Raw genomic sequence first — 23,200 nt, forward strand, 5'->3', positions numbered from 1 at the left:
GTCGGTCGATAGAGGCCGACTTCAATTTGTTTTCAGTGCCCCGTTCATGTCTCCTGACGGTAGTTCAAGGTATTCCTAGAACTAAGTGCACTGTATTCCCCAAATTGAGCGTGGCCGAAGAACGAGCGGTAGTCAACGTATTTGCCAGTTCAGGCATTCCTGTGGACATACCAACGCAATTTATAGTTCATAAGCAATTTATTTCAAAATTGTGCGTGCCATGGTCTTTGATTTGTATTTCCTAATGGACCTGTCTCACCACAATTTTAACTACTCCACCGGTGACGTTGGACTGTCAGTAGATGACTTGCGAGCGAGCACTAAATCACAATTATGGTGACAAGCGCCGGCGGCACAGATGTGATCAACTTCCCGACGGACTGTCCTCTACTTCCAACTATATAAGAGAGGGCTCGATAAGAAAATGAAACTGGGAAGTAAAACATTCCTGGACATGCCTCACCAAAGTTTTCACGCAAGCGAAAGAAGTTGGGTGGGGGTCCGGTTCATGGAGTTTATTTCTTGAACTGCAATGATTGAGGGCAGGGCTGGGGTTTTGATGGAAGCCACTCAGTAAGATCCGCTTGTGTAAAATGCAAGGTGGCCAGGCATGCTACTCCTCTGAAGGTTTGCACAAACCTGAGCATGCCGGTGGGGCTTGAAAGATCAGGGCCGCTGCTTAAATTGAGCAGGCGCGCAATGAGTATGGCGAAATCGATATATTCGCCCTTTGGAATTGACAACGATAAGGCGGGGAAATAAAGGAAAGATTTAATGCTGCCAGTGGGGTATTCTCAGAATCATAAGGATAAAGTTTGTGCAGTGTTGTAAATGGAAATGTTTGCACAGGAACTGTTCGGTTTTTCGCTCCCTCGTGGAACCAGGAACTGAGAGTTACGGCTGGTGTTCCAACGCGCAATCGCCGCAGTCAGAGTGTTCTCACTGCACAGACCACAGACCTTTGCCAAACCATAAGCCGGAGGCTGCTCAGGGTTCTGGAAGAGAATGTCCTCCACGACCTACTTTAGCTTACCCATAGCCTTTTCTTACCGCATATATGGCTAGTCCTCGAAAAAGAAGTGCATGGCAGCTGAAGTCGTGCGTCATAGCAACAAAAAGCAGCGCGAGATAAGGAACACCAGAAGAGGAAGGTTGCCTGTTGTCCTCTTTCTGGAGTTCCGTGTCTCGAATTCGTTTGTGTTGCTATAGCATATCGCGCTGATTCTTGAGGGCTGACGGGGTCTAGCTTTTTTTTCACGATATCCTACGCGGAGAACGCTGCAAGTGTGGAATGATATAGTTAATGCACTATCACTATAAAAACTGCAGTTGAGTTCTCTTGGACGTCTTTAAAGTGCAACCACCAGTTTCTCAGATCAGATGTATACGCTCACGATGCGTACATCTCCGACAGGACTTTTAGCACTCGACGAGGGCAGCCAATTTCACAACATTTTGTCGAGTTTGTTTACATATTCTCTATTGCTTACGTATGAAATGAATAAGCATGACTGATTGGTAACTGTCTCAAACGACAACGCGCGCCATGCTTTGAACCATACACGACGCTTGTCCTCTGGCCACCATGGCACAAAGGCTTGTGCCACTTGCCTCGCACAGCTCTTCAGTTCTGTTTGCCCTGTTCCAACCTCTGTGCCGCCAGTTTGAGACGGTTGACAACAGCCGATACTTTCCACCCGACAGCAGAGGCTTCCGCAAACAATAAGGAACGCCTGACATGTCCCTTCCGCCGTGGCTCCACGGCTTGACAAGAGAAAGCCACATCGACCGCCAGCAGTAGCTGTGGGTTCGAGACAACCTTTTTTGACGTCGGTTTTAGAATGGGAGCTTTATGCGTGTTTTCACTTCGGGTATTTGACGCTGCCCTGGCCGCTGTCGTATAGGGGAACCTCCAACTCCCTCGTTCACCCAGTGATCGTCGAGTATGTCATCTGAGTGGGTCCGGTCGAAGTGAGTAGAGGAGAGCCCGCTCTGGAGAGCTCGTTAATTACACCAGTTGTGAAATTCCCCATAGATCCGAATGCGTAAAAATCTGTCCCTTTAATCTGGCTCAAATCACGGTATGTATGTATGTATGTATGTATGTATGTATGTATGTATGTATGTATGTATGTATGTATGTATGTATGTATGTATGTATGTATGTATGTATGTATGTATGTATGTATGTATGTATGTATGTATGTATTGTGGGGACTGGCCCTGCAGCCCCCTGTGTTTGCTTTCCCGCGAGGCACCGTGCAGCAGCAGTCTCACCCCGAGGATGAACGCATTCCCTTGTCAGTTACATTAACTGGCAAGAGAGGGCGCCAGCGTCGCTGCGCGGGAGACTGCTGAAGCCCGCCCGTGGGAGATGGGGCTTCGGCTGGGATCGTCGGCGCGAGCGGACGTGTCGCTCGCGGCTCCGCTCTTCGCCGGCTGGGCGAGGAAGCGACGGGGAGCCAGGCTCCCGTACTCGTACCGTCCGGCCTTCGGAGCATCCCTTGCCCTAGCGCGGGCGAACATTCGCTCGGAACCTTGCTGGTGAGTCGGGCGACCTCGATTCATTAGCGCACCTTGTTGCTAGCTGGTGTTATTGTTTCTGTAGCAATAAATGCGTGTTTGTGTCAGCCAATGTGTCGTTCCTTTGTTCCCTCAGCAAGGCCCGCCGTGGTCGGCGAGCGCTCGGTAGCGTACGCGATCACGGGGTGGGGTCCGGGCGGCTTTCAACCGTGTCAGCCGCGATTGAGTGGGGAGAACGTACTTATCTCCCCATTCAACCCCACAGTATGTATGTATGTATGTATGCATGCATGTATGTATGTATAGACGGATGGATGTTTGAAGCGTTCCTTTTGAATCGGGCAAGTAGCGGTTGCGACCGTGTTCGTTTTTACCTTCTTTATGCTCATACAATCAATCTGTCCGCCAGGTACTATCAATAAATTCTTCCTATTGAAAAGAAAATAAATTCTGTTGACCTTTACACAATCCCGGTCTTTAATTCTCACCTCGAATCTTTACGCCAAGTACAGCTTTTAAGCCATCAATTTTCCGGGCTTTTTTTTTACTAACGCCTACGGCAGATCTATTCACATTACCTTGGTTATGTGTAAAATTTACGGCCTCAAGGAGGGTGACTAAGCCTGTATCGACATCTGAATGGATACTGCCTCATTCGTATAAAATAGGTTGAATTGTTTCTACAGATTTACCACGTAGAGCACATGTGTCATCATCCTGGTTAAATGTCCAATCGTCGCTTCTCGTTTTAAGTCACCATGATTTCGCTACAAACAGCAGTGCGCTACCTTTTGAATCATCATAAAACGGTTCTTTCCTTATTTCACATTTCAATTTTCTGTACAGGTGCAGAGTCTGCTTTTTATCCATCGAATTCATCCAGTCTCATGCTTTGCCTTCTTTACCCGGCGTTTGAAGCTTTTTATTTCCCAGATCAGGTTTACTGCATAATTGCTGGATAATTTTCCAGTCCTTTTCCACCACTCTGAATCAATGATTTTCCAGATCAAGTAGTTAAATACGCTAACTGCACATCTATTTTGGTCCAGTGTCCTCATACGCTCAGAGTTAGCAGACTGTCGCGCCACTTGTGGCTTTCAGCGAAACTGCTCACTGCAGCTGAAAGCGAAGGAGAAACTATAGTTGCACGGGGACATCACTGCCCCGCTCGAAGAGGGCAGCAGCGCATGATAACCGCTGAAAGGTGCCCAAGGGAGTCGACGGATTTAAGAGGGGATTTTCTCTACTTTATGATGTTTATTCTCTCTCTCACTCTACTTTATGATCAGAGGGCTTCGGGTGCTCTCGAGAGCACGCCGTTTATGGCCACGTGAAGCGGGTGCGGTTGCGAACGAGTCCTCTCGTGGGGGGGGGGGGGGGGGGGGGAGAGCAGTACGGCTGTCGTTACCACTTCGTCCCAGGGGATGGCGAACTGTCGGCGAGGTCTTAAAAAAACTTTCTGTTCAAGAGGAACATCGGGGACAGTTGCATAATTTCAGGACTCCCTCTCCAATGTTACGAGCACAACTCTGAATGGCGCTCACACCTGTGCTGCACTTTAAGACTTGACTCAAGCTGTTGAAAGGGAGAAAATTTCTTTGCAACTGGAATGCGCACAGTACGGACAGGATTAAGGAGCATTTACGGAAAGAGCCAACAATGGAACGCAGCTTAACTATCAACTGAAGAGAATGCTGTGATCCAGGGGGGCCCAGCAAGGTGTGGGAGACGAGCTGGCTTATCGAACCCGGCAATGGTTCTTGTAGTATTGTCCAATTCTTGTACTAACACCCGATTCTCAACGCCTCTTAGCAGGTCCAGAAAGTACGTCGAAAATCTCTCCATGCAATCGTTTTATCGAGACCGAGAGCAAATCGAATCAGCGAGCCTAACGTTTTGAAAGGCTATGTTCCGAAGTGAGTCAGCTCGCGCCTCGTGACATCATCAGCACATTTCCTCATCACATTGAAAGTCTCGTGACAATGCCTTGTGTCGTCCACAATGCAGCCACGTGTGATGCTGTTGTTCGCGACTTGTAACGTCTCAAGCGTTATGACCAGTACGTGCTGCTGCTCCTCTTCCCGCGCGTGTGCCGTTGCAACATACGAGCATTGTTTTGCATTTGCTTCACCGTTACTACCTTCTTACTACCTCGTAAGCTAGAATATGCTGCATCCGTTTCTGCCTTGAATAGAAAATGTACGACAGCATGCTTGTCCGGAATATTCCATCACTGAAAACTACAACATTCTCAACAACATTGCTTCCTGATGTTTTATGTGTCTTTTTGCATAGATCGTAATGTGCAGCAGCCAGTTATTACAAAACGGGCTTACTCATGCGCAAGAAGCGAAGAAAAACATTGTTTTCCACGCAGTCCTGAAACCTTCCCATATTTCTTTGCGTATTTTGTATCGGAAATAAACATGTTATAAATCATTTGAGGTTGAAAGTATTATCCCTTAAAATACACACGGTTCGGCATTTTTCATGTGACTGAAAACGCGTTTTGAAACGTCATGCATGTTATGCCTTAACGCTTAGAAAGGCACGTTATGCCTTAACGTTGGAAATCCAAAGTACGAGCCTCTTTCTCGAAGAGTCGCTACTAAGATGGTGAGGTTTGTATGCCCGAAATTATTTTCTATAATGCATTATTAGGTCTGCTCTGCAGCCGTTTGTTACAGTTATCAGTGTACTGTTAAGAGTATTATTCTTCGGCAAATTTTTGTAAGTGACCCGCCGAAAGCTAATAATAATATTAAGTGGTTATGCAGGAAGGAAAAGCGCAGTAACTGCCTCACTCAACGAAGGCATGAAGAGCGTGAAAGAAGGAAGGGAGAGAAAGAGGGACAGCAGAGAAGGGCCCCGGATTAATCTAGACCCCCTGGGGTTCCTGCCCTAACATCTCACAACACACCAAGGAGGAGGAAACAACATTGTTAAAGGAGATAAAAGCGTTACCCTGGTATAGTCCTAACTCGAAGATCCCATAGTGTAGGGCCCTCTGGAGCAGCCATTGCTACCCGTCGAGGGTGACGCTGGTCAGGAGCCCAAAGGAATCGGTAGTGCGGTTCGGGAGGGGTGTGGTTACTTGCGACTTTTGTATTTCGCCTCCGTCGGTTGAGGTCTCGTGTTCAGCAGCAGAACGACATCCACCGAAGCGGGGGCGCCGATGGTTAATAGCGCTCTTCATAATTTAGCACGAGCTGCTCAAGCTTGCGCTCACTCGGGATTCTTTGTAAACGCTGCTGGGGTTTCGGGTACACCGGTCAAGCCTTTGTAATTGTGGCTTTCTTGCGACGCCGGTGCTTTAGGTTACCGTAAATGTGCATACAGCAAGTGAAGAAAAAAAAAGAAACCTGAACATTACTACTCTGCCATTTAGCGGCCTTCATTTCACAGCTTAAGCTCTCGTAAGCTTGTTTTGATATCGGCCTCTTACGTGTGGATAATAACAGCTCAACCGCATTAAAATGGCGTCAGCACGAGTAATTTTTGTTGCCTAACACTGTAATGAAACGCTCTATTACTCTCATTTAATTTAATCTTATACCACGCACAGGGCTCCTCAGCTTCATGTGGATATTATTGATCCTCCACACGCGGCGTTTAATCCGATTACTAGTCGAATAAAGGACCCTGAGAAAATCGGTTAACGTCCGTTAGTCGTCGGGAAGCCTAAGCCTTCCCAGCATGCGCTCAAGCGGCGCCCTGCATGCATAATTTCCAGGAAAGAAATGCTCCAAACCTGTTTTGAATAGGAAAGTATCAAGTATCCCATGGCGCCTGAATGCCGCCTCAACAGTGTAATACGTTAGAGGTTCCTGTTCAGTCGGCAGTAAAAGTTTTCGGGGCGTGGTTGCGCAGGCAAAAAATTATGGGGACACTTAAGCTCTAGTTTAAAGGACTAAAAACACTGAAGGTTATTTCATGTTTTCTCCTTCAAAATGATGCGTTAGACATTAAGGTACATGGATCACCGCACGGCATTCCTTTAGGAGCGTTAAGTATGTTATAACTGAATTTCTTCTCTCACGCTGCATCGGTTTCATCAACCGAACAATGGCTCTGACGTACAGTTGGAGTTTCGCTCACGTGAGGCACGAAAAACTACAATATAAACCCTGATACGTAGTTTTAACTCACTACAGCACTTAAACCAACCTGCTTCAAGGAATAGAATTGTAACAAACGACGTATCAGCAGTTATATTGCCATTTTTTTTTGTGCCCCACGTCACCTATGCATCAACTACACGACACACCCATAGTTCGGTTGATGGAACCGGAACATAAACAGCCTCAAGAAGAAATTCAATTATACACTATTTAGCTGTCGTATAGGGAATACTACGGGGTGCTCAGTGTATGCCAATGTCGAACTCATCGTTCAAAAAAAGAAAATACAAAAGCCAAAATATGGTGTCCATATCCTTTAAGGGTATGATGCGAAAGAGCTAATGGCTATTTGCTGCTTCCTTGATTAGCAGCTCTTTCTAATTGCTCCGGCAGGCTCCAGTAGGTGAACAGCTTCGTTATATTGTTTCAATGTTTAGGGGTTGGGGGAAAGAAGAGTACCCGAGAGTTTCCCTGCGTTGGCACGGGTATGACTCCTGCCGTGTGTGTTGAAACTGGGATTTGAAAAGTGCGAGCGTCTAGTGATATGTATTTTTGGGGGGAGATATGAAGTAATAACGGCGAAACAAGCCACGCATGACTAGCTGTAAACGGGGCAAACGGCACGTTACTACAGTTTGGAGGCAATTGTTAAGGACGAGTAATCGGCGTATGCGCACACGGTTGGGCGGTTTCACACGGATTCAATGCTGTCTATGAACTTCTTTTCGTGTAGACACCCGACAACAACGCATATTCCAACTTAGGGTAGATAAATGCTATGTAGGAAAACAGTTTAAGGTGGTCTGCAATAAATTTCAACCTCCGACGGTTATTCGCGCCGAGAACCGAGGGATTTATGAGCTGCTCAACTGAGGGAGTGAAACTTCGTCTCTTAGGCGCTTGGGCGCTGTCATGAGCTATCCCTAAACTGCCTACATTTGAAATGTGTAAAACAACAGAATCAGTAATGCAAATATGAAAGAGCAAGGGATCATACCCGAATCACTGTGGGGCACTAGATGCGACTACACAATACTTAGAGGAGCAGTTTGCAAATACTTGTATTGGTTACGGTCCAAGAACGGCTTTGATTCATGGAGATATTTGGTTATCAATGTATCAAGGCTTAACTGGAATCAGTTTCAAGGCGTAGAACACGTAGAACAGCATCTAAAGCTCACGTATCACGTAGTATCACGTAGAACAGCATCTAAAGCTCCAGCGAAATTCAGAAAATTGCACTGACCGTGAAATCCGAGGTCGACGTTAGGGAATAAATTGTTAATCAACGACAACAGTTGAGTTTCACACACCAAACATTTTACTGAAGCATTGCCGGCAAGGAATTAAATTTAAATTGGTTTAAAGATACTTTTTTAACTTGAGAAATTATTGTGGCCTTTAAAACCTTGCAACGAATGCAAGTCAGCGAGATAGAGCAGCAGATACAGGGTGAATAGTTGTTACCTGATGTTTGAGCGGGAAGCACCGTCCCCACTTTTCATTGGCACGGTACTGCCAAATGCTGCAATGATTTGAGCAAAGAAAGCAGAATGCTATTCAGTGCATTTTAACATATTTGAATTATTGCTGTTTACGTGATGGTGGCAATGTCAAATTCTCAGCTACTTTAGGGGCACCTACGCCGTCATGTGAAGCAGATGCCATAGAAGGAAAGCGGGGAATAAGGGCATTGAAAAGAGTTCAAGTTATGGCTGGACACACGCAGTAGCCTTCCTCTGATTGGTCGTGAGCCATGCATACTCTTGGGCGCTGTTCGGCTACGCTTCTCTGAGCAAAGAGCATGTAGAAGGCATTGGGTTGTCTCCGGTCTTGTCTCTAGCATCTGAGCGAACTGAATAAGCTGCCCGTAATGAAGGCATGGTTGGTCGCAGAGCTTAAAGTCGTGCAACCCTCGGGGAATCTGAGACCCCCCCCCCCCGCCAACCCCCATCAATACTGGCAGGGGATCTGAGACCCCCCCGTGCTAGAATCGATACGGACTGCATGAATCCGAAGCAAGCAACCTGCTTTTGTTCTTCTCTTCAGTGGTGGTCGGAGCATTTCTTAGGTCTATCATTACGAAAATGTCGTTGTGATTTTTAGTAACAACCATTAACATGTTTTCTAAAACCTGACACAGAGAAAAATAAAAGGTCAGCAGCACTACAATAAAGGTGGAAGGAAAATGGAAACCCGGGACCTCACACTACGAGTCAGTCCAGAGCTGGCCTCTCAGCTCCAAGGCTACACAACAACAATGAGCACACTAGCAGAGCTAAAGGGGTCGTTTGCTTCAGGTATGCGACATAAACTGAGCAAGAAACAACGTTTAAAAATAATTTCTCAGCCTAGTATAAAACGACGTGTGAAACAGCTTACCACCCACTTCGTCGCTCTCTCTATTTATTTCCCTCTCCACCTGTGCTCGAATCACTGCAGACACCCCTTCGATAAGAGCCAGACTTCAAGCACTGACTTCTCGATAGAGCGTAGAAGAACTTCGCTGGAAACTATTCTTTTCTTGCACGAGTTAGCATTGCGGTCAGCTTACCCGCTTTACCTGTCCGAATAAAGCTGCCCGGGAGAAAAAGGCGCGAGCCTGGCGTCCAACGGGACTTCTCAGGGTATAGACAGGCTTCAACTGGCGAGCAGCTGCACTGAGAAAGCCAAAAAAAGTAAGTGTTAAGAAAAAGGAGCAGGGCGGTTTTTCCGTGAGGTGTGTTGTTCCCTGCTCTAAGAGTAATCTTTCGAGCGCGAACCGAAGTTCAGCATTGTTGCCCTAGCCAGACTGAATACCCCTTCAGACTCTCGTCTTTAGTTCAGTTAAGTTTGGTTATTTTTGTCAGTGCTCATCAGAGGAGCGCAAGGTTTCAGAACAGGGAGTGTGCTTGCACACTTCCTTTTCTTTGCAATGCTCACAACACGAACTGCAATGTCGCCGCCTTAACGCTTACCGGAAAGAAACGTGCGCGACATGCGGCTCAAAGGCGGATTTCAGGGCAGTCAGGTGGGTTGAAATCACAGTCGGAGACAACCCCTTTTTCTTTTCTTTCCCATTCATTTTCACTGTGCGTAAAAAGCGCCTCCTCCTTCTCCTTTCACCTCCTTGCCGTCCGGGAAGATGCCGCAATCGCGTCCGCCTTCTGAAAGGAGAGTGAGGTCCACGGGAGCGGAGACCTGCGCCGCTGATGACTTGTGCGCGTTCGTGGCGGCGAACATAATCCGATTTCCTGACGCAGCACAACAAAGGCCGCCGCCCTTTCGTGCTCTGCCGAGATCGACAGAAGCGGCGCTTCGCTGCCCGCTCACAGACAGCGGGTCGAGGGCTGTACCGCCAGGAAATCACGCGCAACTTGGCTCTGGGCGAGGTGGTAGCAGAGTTCCTTTTAACCCACGCACAGAGCCACCCCCAGGCAGCCATAGGTGCGCATGCTGCGCCCGAAGGCTACGTCATTTCTGGCGCCAAGGCATCTTTCCGTGACTGTGACGCGTTCAAGATGTCCCCGGTGTTTTCATAGAGATATGACAGATATAGAAAGAACGTCCAAAGCTCCCGATGCCCTGCCGGCCGTACGTCGTCGTGCTGCGTTTTCAGTGCTGTAGCACTACGGGGTGATAATAATAATAATTGGTTTTTGTGTGCAAAGGAAATGGCGCCGTATCTGTCTCATATATCGGCGGACACCTGAACCGTGCCGTAAAGGAATGGATAAAGAAGGGAGTGAAAGAAGAATGGAAGAATGAGGTGGCGTAGTGAAGGGCTCCGGAATAATTTGGACCACCTGGGGATCTTTAACGTGCACTGACGTCGGACAGCACTCGGGCGCCTTAGAGTTTTGCCTCCATCGAAACGCAGCCGCCGCGGTCGGGTTCGAACCCGGATCAGTAGTCGAGCGCCCTAACCACTGAGCCACCGCGGCGGGTCACTACTGGGTGCATTTTACGTTTTCGAGCATACTTACGGTCTTTGCCAAAATTAACCAGGCTGCATGGTTTGCTTCTCGTTGGTATAGTAGCGCACTCACGGCGTCCCTACAGATCAAAGAGGTCTTGGAAGATGAGGACAAGCGTTCTCCTTACCACATAGAGATTTAGAGCTTAAATGCTGGCATAAGAGTTTCAATACACGACTGAGAAGCAAACCGTGCATCCCGGTTACTTTTGGCAAATACTGTACGTACAGTCGCGGAATGAATAGTATGGACCATTGTTCCGCCTTAAAACTTTTCGATCGGGACGCGCAGCAGAAATAGAAATGTTTGCTGCCTTTATGTGAAATAGCAAAAGTAACTCTTACATCATTTACTTTTCGTTGGGTAATACGTCAGAAGGATTTGACCGCCGAAGCGTGGTCCATATTCTTCTGTCCGCGACTGTCTCTTAAGCCTACTTTGTGGCATTCGGCACACCTACCCACCGGGTTGCGAGTAACCTGCCTGGTGTATAAACCTGTCAGGCCTTCACCTGGGTTAAGGGTACACCGGAGCGAAGGCCTTCAAAGTAAATGCCGTCAGGAAAAACGCCTTTAAGTCAAAGACCTATGTGGTAAATGGCATTTAGGTCAAGGACTTTTATGATTAAGGCCTTCAATGTTAAGTCCTTTAGGTGAAAGGGTGCTTCCGCATTCACAGCACATAAGTACCTTAAATGCCCAGGTTAACTAGAGCTACTGCAAGATATTCCGCGCTTAGCCATGCTGAACCGTCTACTAATATTTTTATCTTCTTATCATTGACGGAATGCCCTGTCCTTTGGCACACCAGGAAACGTAATGATGCCACATAGGCTCCAATGGTCAGCGAGAGACGGGCTGAAGCACAGGACAGGTGCAGAAAGAACTATAAAGGTAAAATTAAAGCAACCCTGATGGGGCTCTTGAATTTCTGAGTGGCTAACCTGCTCTGTCCTTCCCACTTCTACCGCCTTGCCAACACTGCCTGACTTTATTCAGTAAGCTGAAAGGGTTGCAAGGCTTTTTTGCGAAGGCAAAGGGTGCCGAAATTGGAGATCTGGTGTGTATATGGTCCATGTTATGACATCAGCAGGGGAGACGAGCTTTGTAAAGAGTGAAGCTGATTGCAAAATCTAGACCGTTCAGTGGTTCTGCCGAGAACAGTTTCTAATGTACTGGAGAGCTAGAGGCGCGGAATTCTGCACGCCATTAGAGGTTGTGCTTTCCGGGCTCTTGGCTTCCTTTCTTGCAATCTTGCCTTCAAGACGTCCGCTGTGCTAAATACCAATCGTCCCTTCCGACCGCTCATGATATAGTGTTTTTACTAGGGCCCTTAGTTTTCCGGTATAAACCCGTATTACCCAATTTCTGCACTCTGATCAAAGTTCTATAAAATCGGTTTAAACTCGATTTATACCCGGAAATCCGAAAATTTCAGTTCTTGAAAGGTAGTTTTCCTGTGAAGACACCGCATCAAAATTATCGCATATATAGGGGTTGGAGTTTATTATTTTTTTAAAATTCGGCCCACTTTTTCGGAAGTTTATTTCTGGACGCAATTTTCGTTTTTAGTGCGCGTCATAACAACCTGTCCACCGGATTGTGAGCAAACTGCCCCACATGACAGGTGGCAGTAAAATTAATGGTTGGTGGTGAGAGGCTTCTCGGAAAGAGCAACCTGGATCGCACAACCCCACGGCTGGGAGCACCTACCATCACAGGGAAGAGGCACATCTCTTAACCGCTGCACCACTGCACCAGGAGGCGTATGAGGATTCCCAGATCGATCCGCGAGATAATAATGTAAAGGTGAGAATGACCAATTCCGCCTGTATGGGCATTAACCCATTAACGCTGTCGTGTCATACCCTCAGGGCGGAGCTCAAGTGTCCGCTCCAGTTCTAGTGCGCAAGCAAGAAGGCTCCATTCTACGGTATCGTAGATCTTTGTCCTATGCCTGCTTGACCTTGACGACAGAGTTTCGATCCGAAACCGAAGTGCTTGCGCACCCGATTCGCATTTGGCCTAAGCACGCTAAATCTAGTCTGTCATTTTTTTATTTTGTCGAATATCATTTCGCGTGAAAAAATTGCCGGATGTTTTTGGGGATAAATGTGGCACTAGTTTGTGCTCGAACTAGACGTATAATTTATTTCGCCTTGTTTAATAAATAAGCAAGAGCAGTTTATGTATCAGTGTTTAACGCACAAGTTGTCGTGATCAGATCAGGGGTTGTAATATGAAATGACATTGCCATAAAAAGTAATATTGGCGTAGAATTTAAGAACGGATCATTATGATATTGGTTTTTTTGGGGGGAAAACGAAAAAGCGCCCGTGTGCTGTGCGATGTCAGTGCACGTTAAAGACCCCCAGGTGGTCGAAATTATTCCGGAGACCTCCACGACGGCACCTCTTTCGTCCTATTTTCTCTCAGTCCCTCCTTTATCCCTTTCCTCCCAGCGCGGTTCAGGTGTCCAACGATATTTGACAAAAACGAACATAGAAGCTTATTTATAAAAACTAAAATTCTAAACAATAAGAAAGCAAAAGTAAGGTACAAGTGAGGAGCACACACGCCCACTTTAATTGTTTAGGGAAATCGAAGCAGTCTTTTTGTCTAGTCGTTGTTGTTGTTGTTGCCTCAAATGCCTTCATGTTGAAGAACATCTTCTTCAGCTTGCGATATATTGATTTGCTTTTATCGCTGGCAGCCCACTGCTGACTGCTTAATTTACGGAAAGAACTTTTAAAGCAGCAAACGCTCCATAAGGGCCAAGTTTCGAGTTGGAAATAATAAAAAATAGCCGCTGCAGGAATACGGAAGGCACCAGGCCTTCGATCACGTAGTCAGCTTGGTGACGGCAGTGATGCAAGTGTCGCTGACACAATCGCGGAAACCAGAAAATCACACTTTTTCGTGACGGATGTGATGGTTTTGAGTTGACGGTGGTTTGTTACGATTACAAACGCTGTCAATGACCCAATATGCCGTGAAGCAGCTTTGCTGTGTCGCATGTGGCTTGGTGCAGCTTTCAACAACCATTACTCTTTCTTAATCGGTATAGCCCTGCATGTGCCATCTGCGGGTGTGACGAGGCTGTAGACCACATTCTTTGTTAATGCCCTGCCTACAGCGTCGAAAGGTATTCTCTGTGCCTTGTGCTGGAGCGTCTGGATTTATGCCCTATGACGGAAAGGAAGATTCTCGGCCGTTGGCCGCGGCGATCGTCGGCGGTGAAGGCCTCGAAGGCACTGCTCCGCTTCTTGAGAACTTCTGGCCTGTACGATAGGCTGTTACTTCACCGAACGCTTGCTGACTTTGCATATAGTGACCTAAATTTACTGCTGCTCTCTTTTCTCCTTCATTTTATTATTTTCCACCCCTTTCCCCCCGTGCAGGATAGCAAACCGGTTAATCTTCCGGTTAACCTAACTGCCTTTCCTCCTCCTACTTCTCTTCCTTAACCAAGGAACCGCTCAGATGACCAGATGACAGTCTGCGAGTAGAAGGCGCTACGCTAGTAGAAGAACCTTGACTAGGTAGAGGAGCATCTCGGTCTGCACCCGGCGTTTGTCGAAAGCAGCGGAGCAATTCCCCAGAACATACACCAAGGGCCGTATTCTATAAGCTGCTCATTTTACATTGTCCATTTCGCTTCTATTTGGTCCTCTGTAATTGGTCACTGAAATATACCCGCAGCTTTCAAGCGTCTGTGGGAAGCTACACGGCCATTGTGTGGTTGGCGACCGCACATTACCACTTCCACTTCCGGCGTATCGCAGTACCGTTCCGCACGGCTTCCGCGGAACGCTACCCGTCCACAAAAAGTGACTGGCTGCAAGTGCGAGGGTATCGAGAATCGTTCGACCGCGTTGGCATTTTTGGAAACTAGGTCAAGTAATGCGCCTTCCGTTCCTTATCCGCGAGCATGTGTTCGCGAGAGAATGACGTCATGAGGGCTGTATGTTAAAGCGAGCACCGGCATGAGCGCAGCGGTGAGTGGTCAGGCCGGTTGGCTGCTGAGCCCGATGACGAGGGCTTGATCCAGGCAGTGGCGGTCGGTGGCGGTCACGTTTCGATGGAAGCGAAACGCTAAACGTGCCCGTGTGCTGTGCTATGTCAGAGCACGACAAAAAATGCCCGGACAGTTGAAATTATTCCTGAATCTACCACTACGGTGCCTCTTTCTGGCACCACCCTTCTTTCGTTTCTTCCATCGTCCTTTCTGTCGTGACCCAGGTTTGTAGACGGGTTTGGGACGGGAATGACGCGGCCGGAGACGGAGCAGTGAGAGCCGGAGGGTGCTGACGAAGTCTGTACAATTGATTCACATTTTTACAGGAGTCAAGTTCCGCAGTGAGTGCCCGTGAGAAATGACGAGGAGTACGCCACTGGGTTCCCGCTGTCCGGCTGCTTAAATACGCTCCAAACTCTCAAGATCCCTAGCCGGTCTGCAATTGATAAGTGTCCAATAAAGGGGTCACTCAAGATGACTTGGGCGGCCGGCCACCGCAGGGGGCGCCACCATTGCCCCTCGCAGTGGTTCTGGCGAGGGCCCGCACTTCCGATGGCGATGTCGATCCTGTCAGTGACTCCCAGCTTAGCCGGTGGTGGTGACGGAGAGAAATGCATCACTAGGAATAACTGGTCCTGGATGCATCGGTCGTCTACGAGGCTTAACTGGAAGTACCGTGCCCAACTAGGCCACCAACTTGGAACCCGGCGGTAGATGGAAGGGCAATGCCGCCGTTGTTCCGCACGGGGGAGAAGGCCGCTTCCCCCAACGACGAAATTATCCAAAGCTGCTGTTCGGTGAACCTTTTCTCCTGCAACCAAAGGAAGACTCTTTCGCCGTTGACGCCGCCGCCGTGGCGACGCGCTGGATGACGACTTTGAAGCACGTCTGCTGACAGCTCACGGGAGGTGTGGCGTCAAAAATTCCTCTCGGGCTTGAGGTCGGTGCCCGATCATAACACTTCCCTAACGTTGCGGTTGAGATGCCTACACAATTATTGCGCCTTTTCTTTTCCTAAAAATCAATTTTCGTTTCCTCAGAAACAACCCGCCGCGGTGGCTCAGTGGTTAGGCGTTCGGCTACTGATCCGGAGTACCCGGGTTCGAACCCGACCGCGGCGGCCACGTTTCGATGGAGGCGAAACGCAAAGGCGCCAGTGTGCTGTGCGAGGTGAGTGCACGTTAAAAATCCCCAGGTGGTCGAAAATATTCCGGAGCCCTCCACTGCGGCACCTCTTTCTTCCTTTCTTCTTTCACTCCCTCCTTTATCCCTTCCCTTACGGCGCGGTTCAGGTGTCCGCTGAGATAAGTGAGACAGCTAGTGCGCTACTTCCTTTCCCCAACAACTAATTTTCATTTTTCATTGTGTATTATAAAAATCGTCTATTGACTTTCTACCGACATTTAGTAGACTATATAGGCTTCCTATAGATATTTCCTTTGGCCCATTTATAGTCTATAGATTGTCTATAGATAAAAGTCTACTAAATATGTATGACCATAAATATATAGAGTGTCCATAGGATATGTATTGTCTGTTCACTGCTCTGTTGAGACTACTCTGTTGACTACTCTGTGTTGAGAGATCCGGTGACCACCGTTTCGTAGTCCCCATCGATTACTGCCATTACCGCCGCCCCTTCTAGGCCACAGGCCGCATCGCAGTACGCAATTTGACTAGAGTATACCCCTCGTAGTCTTTCTCTTCCAGCCGCCGCGGTGGCTGAGTGGTTACGGCGCTCGGCTGCTGGCCCGAAAGACGCGGGTTCGATCCTGGCCGCGGTGGTCGAATTTCGATCGAGGCGAAATTCTAGAGGCCCGTGTAGTGTGCGACGTCAGTGCACGTTAAAGAACCCCAGGTGGTCGAAATTCTCGGAGCCCTTCACTACGGCGTCTCTTACAGCCTTAGTCGCTTTGGGACGCTAAACACCCATAAACCATAAACCAAACTCTGCAGGATTTGTCTACAGAAAGTTTATAGACTTTATAGACAAAAATCTGTGGACAGTCTGTAGTCTGTCTAAAAAAAATTGTAAGGGTCGCTACGGTCGGGGGACGCGCTTGCTGCGATGGACTCTCGATTCTTTCACGTCTCTTTCAATTCCTTCTCTCCGCACGCGGCAGTGATAGTTACAGAGCGTAGCGAAAGAAATGTGTGAGCTGCCGCCAGGTAAAGTACTACACAACTTTCCTACCGCTTCTACCTTACTAGCCATCTTAGTAAACGTTGCACGTGGTGACATGAATGATCATGTTGGTTACGTCACCATTTTCAACGTTTGCTGAGATGATTGGGGGAACTGAAAACAGCTTTTACTGTAATAAGCCGTGTTAAACCTTTTCGTGACCATTTGGGACTTTTTTTTTTGCTTTGAAATGAAAATTGGCTCGTGTTGTACCGCATCATCTGCATTCGAAACCTTGCATTTATTATCACTGTGCAGGAGTTCTGGATAAGGAAGCTGTTCGCTTTCTGTCAGCAAGTGTCGCTTATGGCTTCAGGGATTCTGATTTTCTGCAGAAATTCAGCATTTGTGTAATTTTTAATGAAAGTGGCCTAATAGCTAGCTTGAGCGATGAGCTGAAACTGAAAAAAAAAATGAACTGCGCTTCGCCACAATTCACCCGCCTGCAAAAATATTGCAATTTTTTTTGCATCGCTTAATATTGCATCGTTTAACAGCTGCACCGCTGCACCCGGAGAGGTATAAGGACTCTCAGCGATCTATGAATGTAGAAAACGGTCAATTACAGATATATGAGGGAGTTAATTCATTAACGCAATCGCGTCATACCCTGAATGCGGAGTTATAACAGAATCAGCATCAACAAAAAATGCTCACGCAGTCAAACGATCCACCGATTGGACCGGAAAACAGGGCGAGTTGGTGAAGGTTTAGCGTAATGAACAGCGCAAAAGGATCAGGACGAGGAAAGGAACAAACACACGGAGCGCTGAATGCCAATTGAACTTTTATTCGAAAAGAATCAGGTTTATAAGGGCTCTATAAATGCGCGCTGGTTTTAGAGCCCTTATAAACACGATTCTTTTCGAATAAAAATTCAATTGGTATTCAGCGCTCCGCGTGTCTGTTTCTTTCCTTGTCCTGATCCTTTTGCGCTGTTCATTACGCTAGACACACCGAGGATTGCCGAAGAGTTTTTGTTGAGGTGGATATGGCGCGTGCTGTAATGAAGCGATTTATAAATACCCTTTTCAGCTTGTGCTTTCACAGCGCGACGTATGTATTAGGAGCTCTACAAAGGGTGTCAATTACCTGAAAAAGGACTGAATAATTTTTATTACTACTGCTGCGTACAAGGACTTTAAAATTCCAGCCGAGGCTGTAAGAGCTCAAAATAAAACCGTTCTTGAAAAATATTTTTTGCGCAGTGTACGATCATTCATCATTTTCTTTCCGCTCCAAGACAAAAATAAAGGAGGACATATGGAGCGGCACTGGAAAGAAGACAAAACAGAGCCTAGGCCGCTGTTTCTTCTCTATATTTATTGACGCGGACTGCGAGCTACGAGTCCCATGCAAAACCTTCCTTGCATACGGGCTTGGGTTGCGAAAGCTTAAAAAAAAAAGAACTCTTGTGGAACCCATTGTGTTTCTCTAGTAGCACCCACTCTTCACTAAGAAGTCTGCAGTGGAAGCTAGCTTGTGGAGCGTACGCTCCGTTGTATGCCCCGCGTGTGATGGAGTAGATGTTGCGTCGTAAAAAAATCTGAGAAGCGCTCTAGATACAACAATTTTTCTGCGAGCGCAGTGTCCATGGTTTACGACAGCAGGTCCAGCCTCATACGCGGCAAGGGGTCGACAGAGCTGTGCAGAATGCCGGTCACGAATATCGCCTTGACCCGCTCTCTACAGAAAGGCCCGGCTCAGTTTCTGATTTTCCTTGAAACGCTTCCCGAGATGATAGCCGGGCCCCATAGTGTGTATGCAAAAACACGTGGCACCGCGCCACCCCTCCGACTACCACCCGACGAGGGGTACGACGGAAGCGTGCAGAAAACGAAACTGAATGCAAAATGCTGTGATATGCGGGGCTTATAGATATCGTCATAACCTAAACACACTTTTCTTGAACGCTACAAGATCTGAAACTATTGCTTGGCTTTGTTCTCCACGGATTGGAGTTCGCTACTTTGAACCTATCTTGAAATACTTCCTTGTACTCTCGTGCTTCGAGCCTGCCGACGCCATGTCCTTCGCTGGAAGCCGCTGACAGCCAGCCTGTTTTTGTGGAAACGAATGATATCGTAAATAACACGAAGCCTATAAGTTGAGTTGTCTCCCACACGGCAGACAAACTAAGAGCGAACGTTCTACCGACATTCCTTCCCAAAAGGTCAAAAGTGACGGTTTAAGCCTGTTCACATCAACCTTCATCAAACTACATCGAGCGTAGCTTCTATATGCCTGGTAACATTATTTGGAGGCGTAGACCATGAGCATAAAGCGTAGGAATGCATACGTAAAATAAATATCTTTTTGTCATTTCTCACCCAAGAGATCCCTCGGGGTAATAGGCTGTCAGCTGCAGTTGTAATTGCGAAAGATGTTAGTAGCCGCCTTCTGGTTGTATATATGTGCTTATTACATCTATTGCCTCCCTTGTTTATGCTCTCTGGTATACTGTTTACCCCGCGTGAAAGCCGTGCAGATTGCTGTTCTCTTTATGTTGTGCTCTTCCCGCGCCTCATCCCTTCTTCTTGTCTGTTGACGATGAGACGTTGGGGGGGGGGGGGGGAGGGAGCGAATATTCCCACACGCTCTGTCGGACAGCCTGCCGCAACAAACATGACAACTGGAACGCGCACTCGTTTCCCATCACTCAACTATCACGGAACGACACGGGCTTATATGCGTCCTTCTTGTTGCCTCGTTTTGGTGCTACGCGCACGCCAGAGCGATTCCCCATGCGTTCAGTTTCACGCTATCATCGGTCACGCGTTGCATGGCACAACATGTCCGGGGTCGTCGGGAGAAGCGTTGCGCGAGAACCGGCGTCCACCTCCAGGGAGGAGGGATCCTCGCGCTGACCTTTCCGCTGCGGACCGCGGCGTACGGCCCGTCACGCCACCGCCATCGGCCCCTGGGGTGCCACTCGCGATCTCCGCCGACCGGTCCCGAGGTAGTGCGAGCCGCGAAGGAGAAATTTTCTCATTACGCGGCCGTCGCCGCCCGGCTATGCCGACTGACCGGCCCTGATTAACGCTCTCCCCCACCACCTACCCTTTTCCCCCGAAGACTCGAGGGAGGAACGGGAGAAATGACCGGGGGAGGAAACGGCAAGAGCGGGGGCGCACTCGAAGCGGAAATTGCGCTGTTGGGCGAGCAGAGAGGGCTTTGCTTGAGGATCGTGCCGTATGGTCGGAACAGACATCTTGAGCGACGCTGTGCCCATCCATTCCTTACCCCTTTTTCTGGATGTAAATGAAGGAACTGAGGTGTTACGCAATCACAGCTCTGGGTCGTTTTCGTTCTTGCTTCCATTCGGGCCGCTATTTCAAGAAGCGAAATAGCTCCGCACTTTAGGGTCGAAGTTTGCAATGGCGCGCATCGATACTTGAGGTCTACGCTGTCAAAAGTTGGAATCGGTCAAAATCCGACTTCATAATCCGTGGAAGTACTATTGGGACAAAATTCTCCAGATCGCGCTTCTGATAATGTTAGCTTGTAGGCGCGAAGTGTGATATTGTTCGACTGATTTCTTCACTAGCACACATAATATATAGGCAGACTGCAAAGCCTAGCTTCATTCAACAAGTGTGATCTGCAACTACCGGCTGATAACAAAGCTGTATGATTTTGATGTCAATCGCGTGTCCTGGGCACTTTTGTCCCCTATAGTGCCTTACAGCTAAGCTTATGTGATATTTATTCCGCAAAATAACGAGTATTAGCCATTGTATTGGCATCTCCCAGACGACTTTGTAGCTTCACAACACAGGTCACTGCCAACAATCGTCGAGCACCCAAGTTGCGCAGGTGAGGGTTGATTATCAACGGCTGAGTTGAGTGGGACCTGCAGAGCTGAATTTTTCGCCTTTTTTATGGAGGCCAAAGACGACGCGTCTCAAGATTGACTAAGGTGTCCCATCTTCACTAAAACCTCAAATACATGATAAAGGTATTAGTATGGAGTCTGGAGACCACTCTGAGTTTTATCAGATACTTGAAGTAAGAACGAGACTAATAAGTTTCATTTTCACGTGAGAAGTGGCAATTTCGCGCTAGCCGAAACAGTTTCTCTTGTGTATTTGGCAGCCAGCGAGATAGAGGGCCTTAACGTGACGAATTTTAAGTCTCCTGTCTTCCACGCTGAAGTCTTACCACTCACCAGAAACGGCAATATCCATAACGAGCTTATAGGATTACGATGAGCCACTTGGTACGCCTCGTACGGAGGTCCGATTCAAAGCTTGTTGTGCTTGACGTTGGTCGACGAAGGACTTCCATCTTCAGCCTAATCAGCATGTTCCAATTTATCAAAAATCCCGCACGCAGAAAGGAATCTTATACTTCTTGACGCGAGTTACAGTGTATGCGTTAAGGACCCGCTAGTTGGTTGTTCGCCGTGTACAAATGCGTGTACCGGCCGTAACTCAGTAGCCATTGTGCTGGCGGTCCCACGCGCTCTGTGTGTGTATGTGTGCCCTTGGACCAGTGACACCTGCACGCTCTCGACTCAGGCGAGCCGCGAAAGGAAAGAAGGAGCAAAACCGTCGCAGGAGCACCGCGAAACAACTCCGGTGTCCCGCGCACTTGAAACTCGCTCCTGGCAGCGAGTCGCACACGCGCGACGCAGGCCCGCCGCCGCCCCCCGCGCGCTGGGAGTCGCTGGAACGGCCTGTTGACGTTCCGAGTGTAGCGTTCGGCCCGCTTCCCGGCGGCAGTGGCTGGGAAGAGGAGCGCGGCGGCCCTGGACTCGTGCCAGGGTCTGCGCGGGCCCGGAGGAGCGCCTGCCGTCAGCGGCCCCGCGCTACTCTTCTTGCTCCGCTCAGCAGCAGCAGCAGCAGTCGCAGCAGCATCCCGGCGGCGGCGCGCCGGCGCGGTGCTGTACGGCGTTTCGCGGGTGCATCGATTGGCCCCGTCTCGGCAGCAGCGCTCTCTCTGGGCGGCCGGCGCTGGCCGTATTGATCGGCCCTTTGCATGTGCCCCTTCCGTCCGCCACCAGCAGCGGACCAGCCGGTGGTCGCGGATTCGCCGCCGCCAGAAGTACGAGCGAGCCCCGTGCGGGAAACTCGGGCTGGCATAGCACGTACGCGCTGCGGCAGCGCGCATACCCGGCCATGGCCAGCGCGCCGCCCCTGCCCTAGTCCCCTCCGAGGTCGCCGCCGTGTTCACGTGGCTCTCTCGCCGCCCGCTGTGCATCTCGGCGGGCGTGAGTGTGTGTGTGCCAGTGGATAGCAGTGCCCGTGAGTAGCAGACAGGGGAGCCAGACCGTTGTCTCTGGTCGCACCGCGTAGGTGCCGATGGTGGTGCCCAGCTGACGGCATGGCCAAGAAGGCGGTATCCAGCGGCAGCAATGGTGCCGGCGGCGGGGGCCCGCTGTCCCGGCCCTTGCTCAAACGCACCGACACCGAGCTCAGCATTGACCAGAGCGGACTGCAGCGACTGCTGCCTCGCCGGCTGCGGTTCTTGTTCGCCGACGCCCAGGCGGAGAGCCTCTACCTGGACTACTACCGCCACCAGAAGTGGCTGGACTTCAAGGCGTGGACGGCCACGGCGCTGCTCTGCTGCCTGGCGCTGGCCGCCGTCGCCACCTGCCAGTGGTTCGCGCCCCCGAGGGGCACCGGGCCGCCGTCCTGGGTGCCCCCGGCGCTGCTGGCCCTCGAGGCCCTGACCCTGGGCGCGCTCAAGCTGGCGCTGACCTTGTGGCCCCGCGCTCCGTACGCCGGTAGCTGGGCCGCCCTTCCCGCCGTGCTCGTACAGCTGCTGCAGGTGGCCTGCGCCGCGCTGCTCGACGCCGACTCGACGGTGAGTCCCCATCACCGCGGTTTACATCTTTTTTTCGGCCTTCGCGTCGCTGTTTTCTTTGCCCTCATAGTTTTCCCAGTGACATCATCCCTTGTGAACGATATAGCAGTCGGTAGCTGCAGATTTCACCTGGGAGCAGCTGGTTGTGTTCCATACAGCAGACAACACATCAAATATGAGGACTGCCATTCGTATAACACGTGGACGCAACGTGATTTTGGTCGAATGGGTGTACTGCTTGGCATTATATGTATCTGTAGAAGCGTATGCTGTTGCCGTCTGGCAGCGGTGTCCGTACTTACGCTTAACCTAGCGCAAAAAAAAAAGAAAATTGTAGGCTAGCGGCAAAGAAGAAACAAAAGTCAATTAGGTGACGGGGCTCTTGTTGTCGAGCTCACTTGCAGGGGCGACAACTTGCCGCCGAGGAAAAACAAAGCTTGGCAAGTATGACCGAGTCTCTCTTGGCAGCTAGAACTGTCGTTGCTCGGAACAGCTGAGAGCAAAGCAGCACGCCGGACGAAACCTAGTGACGCTTGCGTAGGTTACTTTCGCTTTGCGCAAACTGCGATAAATGCCTTAAAGAACGTCTC

General features: G+C 49.2%; 1 protein-coding gene across 5 annotated transcripts in view; it reads left to right on the top strand.

The window, feature by feature from the left end:
* The window catches only part of LOC144128093 (adenylate cyclase type 3-like), a 394,302-nt gene that overhangs the window by 140,591 nt on the left and 230,511 nt on the right, over positions 1-23,200 (top strand). For all 5 annotated transcript variants that reach the window (XR_013313680.1, XR_013313679.1, XM_077661173.1 and 2 more), the window contains exon 2: positions 22,100-22,610. Coding sequence is in view for 3 of the 5 variants with exons in the window: in XM_077661173.1 (XP_077517299.1) it covers positions 22,100-22,610 (511 nt within the window). In the remaining 2 variants the exon portion in view is untranslated. The remainder of the gene's footprint in view (positions 1-22,099; positions 22,611-23,200) is intronic.

This window comes from Amblyomma americanum, chromosome 4, assembly GCF_052857255.1.
Source record: "Amblyomma americanum isolate KBUSLIRL-KWMA chromosome 4, ASM5285725v1, whole genome shotgun sequence".
Lineage (NCBI taxonomy): Eukaryota > Metazoa > Arthropoda > Arachnida > Ixodida > Ixodidae > Amblyomma > Amblyomma americanum.